The sequence below is a fragment of the Zonotrichia albicollis genome, chromosome 7, assembly GCF_047830755.1.
Source record: "Zonotrichia albicollis isolate bZonAlb1 chromosome 7, bZonAlb1.hap1, whole genome shotgun sequence".
NCBI classification, from domain to species: Eukaryota; Metazoa; Chordata; class Aves; order Passeriformes; family Passerellidae; genus Zonotrichia; species Zonotrichia albicollis.
Window position 1 is genome coordinate 30,008,506 of NC_133825.1, and position 10,140 is coordinate 30,018,645.

General features: G+C 45.7%; 1 protein-coding gene across 2 annotated transcripts in view; it reads right to left on the reverse strand.

Annotated features, from left to right (window-relative positions):
- The window catches only part of ADK (adenosine kinase), a 265,378-nt gene extending 255,239 nt beyond the window's left edge, over positions 1 to 10,139 (reverse strand). Inside the window, exon 1 of one of the 2 annotated variants that reach the window (XM_005481465.4) lies at positions 10,004 to 10,139. In XM_005481465.4, the coding sequence (XP_005481522.1) occupies positions 10,004 to 10,065 (62 nt within the window). In that variant the 5' untranslated portion in view covers positions 10,066 to 10,139. Of the gene's footprint in view, positions 1 to 1,598; positions 1,750 to 10,003 lie in introns of those variants that run through there. The other variant, XM_005481466.4, reaches the window with a different exon arrangement.
- Between the last annotated feature and the right edge of the window lies 1 nt (position 10,140).

The following is a 10,140-nucleotide window of genomic DNA, read 5'->3' on the forward strand; positions in this document are numbered from 1 at the left end:
TTCAGTTTAAAACCCCATATAACACAAGATTTGAACTTACCAAAAGTCACTTTTATGTTTAGTTAAAGCAAAACAGCAATAGTACCAGATTTATAGCACTTGACTAGCTATAAGCTCTTAGCTAAGAGCATCCTTCTCTCATCCCACATACCCATGGAACATCATTACAAGTAGGACGATACATCAGTAAGTAACTCATCTAACACAAAAGTACCTTAGAACTATTATCCCATCCTTCCAGAGTTCAGACAATTTTCTTGCATCACTGGTCAGCAAATCACTTTAGCATATAGACCTTAAACACATAAAGTAGCCTGCTGGACTGCTCACATGCTTTCCTGACGTGGGTCTTAAGCAAAGACAATATTTGGCTAAGCAGTTACATATTTACATACTGACTTAGAGGAACATCTTCAGTGAAGGTTTCATTTATTATGAAACTTTTGTAGTTTTCTAAAGTGACACACTCACAGGCTCCAACTTTGAAAACAAGCCTAAAAGCTTCGGCCTTATGTAAGCAAGGCTGCCGCAGAAAAAAACTGTTCCACCACTACCCAGCTCCTCACACAGCTGCACTAACTTCACAAGCCCCAACAGTGACATACTATTGCGATTTCAAAGTTACCGTCTCGGTCAGAAACAGTGTGAGTGAAACCTGATACACAGAGTTTGGAGGGTGGAGAGAGGAGATGGGAGAATTGCCTTGAATTATAAAGGCAATTTGATAATTATTAGGCATTTCTTTAGCAGCCAAAGGCCCGATCAAAGGTTACCGATTTACCTCACAATTGTTTCTTCCTCACAATACAACCCCATATTGAGATGAAGTGTTTGGGGAAGAAAAACTATTCACAGTAACTCCTTTCACTGAATGTTAAGTTACGGGGGTTTGTCATCCTCCGGGTTTGCTGACAGGCTGATATCACCGCAGTTCCAACAGCCTGCCAAGAGCCTAGCCCGCTATTAACACTCCTCGTTATTGGGGATTCTTTTAAAATCTAGTTCTAGTCACGGCAAGCCACAGCGAGGGTTTAAGGTTCCAAAGCGGCCGCCGGAGCCCCTGGACAGGCATCCTCCCACGCCCACGGGCGGCACCCCGTGGCGGGCGCGCCTACGCCCAGGCGCTACCTGTGACAGCGGCACCGCCGCCGAGCGACGCCGCCCGCGGCCCCCGGCCACCGCCCCGCGGATCAGCGGAGCACCTGCGGGCCCGGCGCTGCTCGGGGCTCTCGCTCCCGGTGCCGCTGGGAGCCCCGGCCGGGCGCGCCCACCTGCCCGCGAGAAGCCACCGCGGCGCCCCGGGAGCGCCGTTCCCACGGGGCTGCGGTGCCGCCGGGGCACCGGCACAGCTCTCCCTCCTTCCCCACCCCAGGGGAGCGGGCGTGCAGCCACCAAACCAACTCGCGGCACAGGGAGAGGGATGGGACGAAGCCGCGCTGCCCCGCACCGTGATTACACAGCGGGGAGAAGAGCCCGGCTGCGGAGGAGCATCGCGCCGGGCGCCTCCGCCCCGCCAGCGGGAGCGCATCAGCACCCGCCGCCCCTTCCTCCGGGATGCGAGGCTGTGCTGCGGGCGCTGCGTGGGGGCTCGACATTACCTGACAGTGGCCATGGCTCCACGCCCGCCCGGCCGCCCGCAGCAGAGTCCCCTGGCAGCGGCACCGTCACCTCTCCGCCCGGCACCCGCGCCTCAGCCGCGACTGAGCGCCCGGCAGCGCTCGGCCGGCCCACCGCGCGCCCCGCCCCGCCCGCTCGCGCGTTCCGCCATTGGCCGGGCGGCCGGCGGGGCGGGCCCGGGCCCTGCACGGCGGCCGCGGGGCGCGAGGAGCCGCGGGGCGCTGCCGACGGGCCCCGCGCCCCTGTTCGGTAGCGCCCGGTACCGAGAGGTGCCGCCCGCCCGGCACCGCCGGGCTCCTCGGCCGCCATCTTTGGTACGGGCGGAGAGCGCGTGCCTCCCACACAGCTCCTGCCGCTGCCGTCCCCTCCGCGAGCCCCGGCGGCCAGCGTGGGAGACACTGACAATTGGCCAAGGAAAACCGAAAAAAGTTTAGCGGCGGCAGCCCCGCGGAGGTGTGGGGCTCCAGCCGCACCGCCCACAGTAAAGATGGCCAGCGGAGCCCCTGGCAGCGCTGCCCCTCGGCTGTCACGGGGCCGTGGGAACCGAGGGGACCCCCCGCCCCGGCTCTGTCCTGGCCGCGGGCTGACGCCCGCCCCGACACACGATCGCTACACCCTCGACACGAACCCATTTTCATTCTTTTTATCCAACTGTGCCTTGGGTCAGCGAGTGACCCCGTGCGGAGCCTGCCTTCCCCCGCAGGGCGCGGGGCCGGGCTGCCGAGCCCGGAGCACATCGCCTCACGCCGGGCTGCCGGAGCGCCTGGCAGCCACCTGTGGAACGCAGCGCTCCGCCTGCCCAGGCGGCCAGAGGACACGGCTGCAAACACGGGAAGAAAAGGGCAGCCCGGCATTGCTTACTGCCTTTTTTTATTCGCCTGACACTGGCAGAATCGCCGTATGAGAAAGGGAAAGCCTCGCTAAAGCCAGGTTTCTATCGTCACTCCTCATTTGGCTGTCAAAGTTACTGCCACATTGTGCAGATTCGGCACTTACTTTGTTAGCTTACTAGCACCAGAAGCACTGATTCATGAAACTGAAGCCAATAGGTTGTTTTTGCCAAAAATGAATCCCACGTTGTTAAGTACTGCTGTGTCACCTCTAACTAAATATTTAAATTTCACAACTTCATAATCCTGTGGTTATTAGTCCGAAGTTTCCCTTCCTTTCCATCTACAAAATGGGAATATTGTACTCTGAAAAATTAAAGCCAAACTTTCCATCTATTTCTAATTTTCCTCTCAGAGGAGATGATGCCAAAATATGACACATTGATGAAGGTCAAGGACCTGCATTGTCACACGAAAATAACAGAAAAAATTATGCTCAATACCTGATGTAGGACAAATCTCCTAGGTTCTCTAAATCAGACACTCAAAAAATAATCATCACTTATTGAACTTGTCACAAAATTCTCATTATTGACGTGTATCAGGGATCCTGAAAAGTCAAATAAGAGTAGGAAAATAAGAGTAGGAGACTAAGAGAAGGAAACACATTCATCCTCTTACTGTTATTGCAACACAATGTGTAAGAGGTTCTCAAATCCTGAGGGAGGATTCTGAGCTTTATTGAAATGCAAATACATAGATACATAATGGTTGCATCTTCTGATTCATGTTGAACTATTTATTATGTCCAGTTTAACAGTTTCAGTGCTTAATAGCCAAACCTCTGTTTTGTAACCTAGAAGGTGGGGAAGGAGGATGCCAGCACCAGCAAATATAGTAATAGATACATAACTTGTTATTGTATATAACCATAGAATGCAGCTGTCCTCTTGGTTCTATCACTGTATTCAAAATATTAAAAACCTTTTTTAGAAAAAATCTAGTTGTAGATTGTCTCATAAATAATTGCCTGATTTTAACAAACACATAAAGATATGTAAAGGAATATATATATATACATTAATTATATTTACAGTAATTTGCAACATACAGCTGCATATAATGAATAGCAAGCCACAGAGCAAGAGGCCAAATGAGGTACCATCAAATGTTTCTAAATTTTACCACTTGAGCATATTTTCTCTAAAAAATATCAACATCTTTCCATGGAATAGCATATATGGCACCTCAACAGCAGTCAATAGTGCTTTATAAGCTTGCAGCTCTTCCCTGTGCCCAATCATCTTGGCTGTGCTATCACACACACAGGTTCTACTGCTACTGACATCCTCGAGCCACCACCTACCCCTACACCACTGATCACTGTGCCTTTAGTCATTGGCCAGGGACCTGCTACACGTCCAGACCTAGCCCCAGCCTAAGGAAGTGGAGAAACAGCGACCAGAGTATTGCTGGGAAAATGGTCAGTTATGACTCACGGTCCTTTAGAGATGAACTTAATGCTTGTGCCCCAAGTTCAACTTGCAGTGCCACCATGTATGTGCTGGGCAGGCAGTCTGAGCTTCTCAGCCTTCCTGACCCCTGACCTTCCAAACTCCCTCTGCTTGCATGGGGCAGCTGACCTTGCCTTCACATGTGATCCAGTCTCAGAAATCCCTGAGAGAAACATGAAATTTACAGCTTTTGTATCTAAAAATATATAAGGTCTGACACAGTCTAACCACTGTGTTTTCTTGACTGTTGTTGTTAGTATACAAGAGAGAAATCTTCATGACCGTGTCAGTTTCTCTACATATATAAACAACTTCCTCGGGTTATTTCACTAAAATGTTTCCTTTCAAGCACATTATAAATTCAAAATGAATTCCACCCCTACCTGATAAAATAACAGGCAGGCATATGAGAACATTTAAAATTGTACTTTAGTCAAGTAATCCATGAAACTCTACACATTATATATTTGTAACTTGTGTAACCGATAGGCAATCTAGGCCTTAGCCTTGGACTAATGTGTTATGTTTTACACCACAAATATTTGGTATAAATCTTACAGTTTGCAATATATAAACAAAAAGTTCTCTATCAGCCCTCATATTTTCCCTCAATTTCTTCAAAGTACAAAAGTAAGGTTGATCTTAGATAAGCTGCCCATCTGTTTACAAGACAGGAAGGTAATCTTTTATGCAATAGCCCCAGCAGACATTATAAAATGGGACTAGCGAGCAGCAAGTCCACAAATTCTCTTTCAATAACAGCATTTTGCAGAGCTTGCAAATATCTTCTATTATAACAGTTGCTTTGGAAACTTTTCTACAGAGAGAATTTAATATCTTGCAACATAAAATTAGATGCATTTTTAGCTTGTATGGGTTTTACTTGCAAAGTGTTAAAAATCTTTTCTTATTTTTAAAATTCTGTAACATCATCCCATTTCTTTCCATGTAACTTCACAGAGTGTTCAGCTGTAAAAGCAAAGGAAAGTCTATAAATATGCTAACTCTTCAGCATACTGCAGACATCTATACTTTCTTCTATTTTATTCCGATCAAATAACATAGCCCTTGAAACAGTTACAACTGCTTTGTACCACTGAACGTACCAGGAAGAAAACCCCACAACAATCTTTCACTGTAAATGAAATCCCAAGGTAGCATAAAGCCAGCAAGTAGCTTTATCTTACCATATCCTTCAAGTGCAGAACAGCTTTGACTGTGGTCAAATAATCATTATGGAAATTATTACAGTTCAAAATGGAAAAAAAAATCCCTTTCCCTTCCCTGAAATCTGAGTAATACCCAAAGACTTCTTTCTTCACACAAAAGGCGTTGATACTATATAAATAACAATATTGTGTACTACTATTATACATTATATGAATAATAAATTTTTAAAAATCAATTTATGTAAATAAAAAATGAACAGCCTTGAAAAAAACATTGTGTTCACATTGTATCTGCAAATTCAATTTACTTTTTCCAAGAAGATAAGGTTTTCCAATACACTGTCAGCAAATAGTAATTAATGACCTTTAGATAGCAACCCATTCCCTGCTTCTGAAACTGGTTTTGTGAAATATTTGTGTACCATGCCTGTGTAAGTAACTACTAAAATTCAATATCACAACCTTGTATCACAAGTCAGAATTTTGCTTCCAAGATTTCCACATGAAATATACCTTAGCAACAGCAGAGTAAGCCAAGGTCTTGCACTACAAAATTTCACATTGCTATACTAACACCATAGTCAGCTAATTCTACATTCATTCAAGTCTCTTTCCTGGGCACCTTGCTTGTCTGTTCATAAACAATATTAGTAGATCCAATGAGGTGAGTAATCCTGCACAAACTGTTTCTTCAGTTGAAAAAGAAGGAACTCAAACCTCAGGAAAACACAGTTTCAAGATGAAATAGGCCTATTTACACTGGCTCTTCTCTCCCAGGTAACCCAGCTTGCAGGCAGCCTCAGGGACAGGACTAGTCCCAGTGCCTTAGGGGAAGCAAGGACTTATCCCAGCAAGGCAGAGCTGCACCTCTCTGCAGGGTCTTGGCCAAGGCTCTTATGTCTAAACTGCTGCTGGGGGAGTGACTCTGCTGGCCAGGTGGGCTGCAGGTAACATCAGCAAGGAAACAGAACCTTCCCACAACCTCCTTTTCCTCAGGTTACACACTCCCTACAATAAAGCAAGGAATTACTTCAATTAAAAGGATGAAACACCACAGCAAGCTTCTCCAAAACAAGAACACAAATTTGTGGAAACATGACACATGTTGTGCAGAATCCCAGAGGATTACATCAAAGGCCAGGTGAAGACACTTGACAACGGTAATTTGAGAGTTACACATCTGAACAATGGGAAGCAGTGCCCGCACTGTAAGAGCACAGGAGTTTCCATGCTGCAAGTTATTCCGGTTTTGGATGTATTTCTGTCAACACAGCTTGGAAGGGAAGGTAACTGCTGTTACATCCTAAATAAAACAAAATTAGCAAAGTCTGTTGCTAGGGTCCTCAAGAGCATTTGTCTGATTTCTAAAGCGGACTAAATATTTATCTGAAGAAAAAGTGTATTGCTTTAATTCTGGGAACAAACACAGCAAAGTGCTTGGGCTTCAGATCTTTCTTTGACCTGAGGACGTTACGAGTACCAACATGGAAAACGTTACCTGTATTTGCAGATATAAGAAATAGGGAAGTAAGAAAACTATAAGCCATGAAGACAAAAACTGAAATGAATACAAATGGGGAGCAAGGTGAAATCGAAAACAAACAAACAAACAAACAAAAACCCAAACCAAGAGATAAAAGAGAAAGAAAAATTATTTACTAAATTCTAACTGAAAGCTTAGTCACAGCTATATTGAAATATTCACTCTTCTTTCATTTATAAGGAGTTGATGAAGGAATAAGCTAAATTAGAAGTCAGCTTATTAAAAAAATTTAAAATGCGTGAAATTAGCAATATTTTTAGAGTCACTAGTATCAAGCTTTCTAAAATCTACTGGAACAGTAATGACAAAGGACTGCTTTTGATAACAATTATTCACAGAGTATTTGACAATTTATTCTTAAAATGAAGAGATGTCTAATAGCAGAAGAGGAAGAATACTGTACTTTTAACTTTTAGTATGAACTATTTGTCCAACTCAATGCTTACATTGTCTTCTAGATAAACTGATTTGTTCAAACAACTAGCCACGTCATGACTTTTCAATCAATACAGCAGCTGCAGAACAGCCCGAAGGTCATCATGCAGCACAAGGGACTTGACAAGTTTGTGTGCAGAAGGAAAAAATGAGCATGCCTATTTCTATACAGACACATACATATAAGTTCAAACATTCCTACAGAAAATGTCCAAATTCTTTCATAACTGTACCAGGCTGTTAATAGAAGCTGCTTGTGGTTTTCACAGACTTCCCTAACAAAACCAAATATAAAAGGACACAAATCCTTAGTAATTCTCCTCTAAAGTAACACCTCATGATGTTTCTAGCAAGTTGGTGCTGCTGCTCCATGACAAGCCATTTGCAGCTTTGCAAGCCCATTTTCTGTTCAAACAGTGCAGCTCACACACGTACAATAATATTCTACTTCACACAGCAGAGATGCAGTCAGAAGCCTGAAACAAGGCAACACACATTGATGGCCTTGCCTAAAGCCCATTGGTTTGTAGTGGGGATTTGCAAGCCTCAATAAAGACAATGCAAAACCTGCCACCCAGCAGATGAATGTCAGCACAACACATTGTTGAGCTGGGAATACCAGTTTGGGTCTCGGGCTTTGTGTGCTGCTCACTGGATGGCAAAAGCCAGCCATCCTATACTGCTTTCAAACAAGTGTACCTTCCTGAACCCAGACAGCTTTGCCACCTCATGAGGGAGTTATATTTGCTTTCCTTTGCCTGAAAAGATCAAAAGGGTCTAAAAATGTATCCATGAAACCTCTACAAAGCCACTTTGAGAGGATAAATATGCCTTTGGACAAACTGCCTTTGTTGAATCCATTAGACATGGTCTTCTGAAGAGACTGGAGAGCCTCAGACCTACATGTTGAGAAGAAGGAATCGTTCTCTATAATTTCCTCAAATTCTTGCTATAACAAGTATGATGTTATTTAGCTCCAAAAAATTTTAAGTGATTTTTCACTTCTTTTCTAATCTATATAGGAACTGTTTCCAAGCCTATCTAGCAGTGCTTTACATTAACAACTGAATCTCATTACAAATACAGCCAAGTCATAGAACCTCAACCAGTCTGGTACTTTCTCTAGTGGCTTTTAAGTCCCACAACAGCACTCAGCCAAACACGTTCTTGCCAATGAGTGTTGAGGTCTGCTAAATCTGGTCCAACCACCGACTGCTTCATGAGTTCAACCTGTGGCAAACAGCACACATTAACTTTATTTGATCACCAGTTAATTACAGCATTTCTCTTCTTATGAAACAGAGCTGGAGCCTATTTATACTTTGGCTTGAAATAACTTGCAACAGAATTAGCATATGCAAGTTCTAACAACATGCCTCATGTTTTACCTATCATACCTTACAGAAGTAGTATTTGCAGTTTAGTCAGTCATTACCAGAGCATGTCACCACTGCCTTTCATTCCACTGCAAACGACCTTTAAATTTTTAACTCAGTACACCAATAATATACTCAAATTTTAAATTTTTCTAATGTTTCATCTTAAAATGCTGTTTCTTCTAATAAACTTTATTAACAGAAACATTGCAGCTGCCAGTTTCTTGCCTCATCTTGCTTTAAGGGCCATGGAGATAACTGTTGCTTTTTGACTACAACCTTATCTCGCTGTCTGCCATTTATTTGCTTTCAGAGCTCAGCCACATCTTCCCTCTTCTACTATCTGTAACAGAGCTTGTCAACCATCATTAAACTTGAAAAGTCACTTGGCTGCTGAAGAAGCAAGTACCCTGACTTTGACAAATTTAATAGGATTAGCTCTTTCAATAAGGACATCAGTACCAAAAAAGACTGTTTTCATCTCAGTACTAAAGTACATCCCCTTTATGCTATATTTGAGTGAGTTATTAGTTATCAGTTATCGCCAAGATAATTTTGGATCTTTCAAGGCTTATGCCATTAATTCTCTTCATACACTGAACACTTGGAAGGAAGTCAGCTATCTTACAATTATATTCATATCTGAATATTCCTGAGAAAACAAACTTGAAACTGTACCAAAAAACCCCAAGCTGCTCTACAGCTCTCAGTACTTGGAGTTCTCATTTTGACGGTCCATCCTCCATTGAGAAACCTTACATTTTTCTGCTATGACATTTACAAATAAATTACTTATGTCTGTGCAGGCCATCATTCAGATGGGATTCAGTCAGCGCTATTGTACTGTAATCACAGAAATGAGGAAGTATAGCAAATCGCACAGATTATTTCAATATGAAAATATTTAAAACTATACGGTATGTCTTAAAGACAATGTAACTGTTAACGGGGATTTTCAGTTTCCTGTCCAACGGGGACAGAGACTCTCGCACGAGTATTAATCGGGGCATTTTTCAGAGGCTGTTTTCAAAGGGGAGGCAGAAGCATTGACAACCCCAGCTGTGCTCTAGTTCGGGGCCATTGCTGCGGGCAGCGTTCCGTTTCACCGCACCCCATCCAGATGCTCAGCAGCTCATTCGCACTGACCGACCCGACCCCAGGGCACAGCGGGACCCCCGCGCCGCCCACCCACCCCTGCCTCTGCTGCGGGGAGCCCGGTGCGGCGGCGCCCCCGAGCACCCGCCGGGCCCGGGCAGCAATACCGCGGCAGGAGCCGGAGCAGCGCGGCGGGACGGTCCCGCCGCCGCCGCCTCCACGTGCGCCCGGTGCCGCGGCGGGGCCGCAAGCACAGCCCGCGCAGCCCGGCCGAGCACAGCCGGCTCGGCGGGACCCTGCCGGCGGCGTCTGACCGCACCGCGGCGGCGGCACGTGTCTCGCCCTCCGCCGGGGGCAGCACCAGCCGCCCTCCGGCAGCCGCAGGGGTTGCTCGCGAAGCAGAGCCCGTCCCGGAGCCCGTTACCTCAGCTGCTGCTGCTTCTGCTCCAGCTTGAGCTTCTTGGCTTGCGGCTCCCCCGCTGCCATCTTCGCGCTGGGCGGCGTGCGGTGCGCTCCGCTCTCCTCGGCCCGCCCGCCGGCCCCGATCCGCCCCGCCGACCG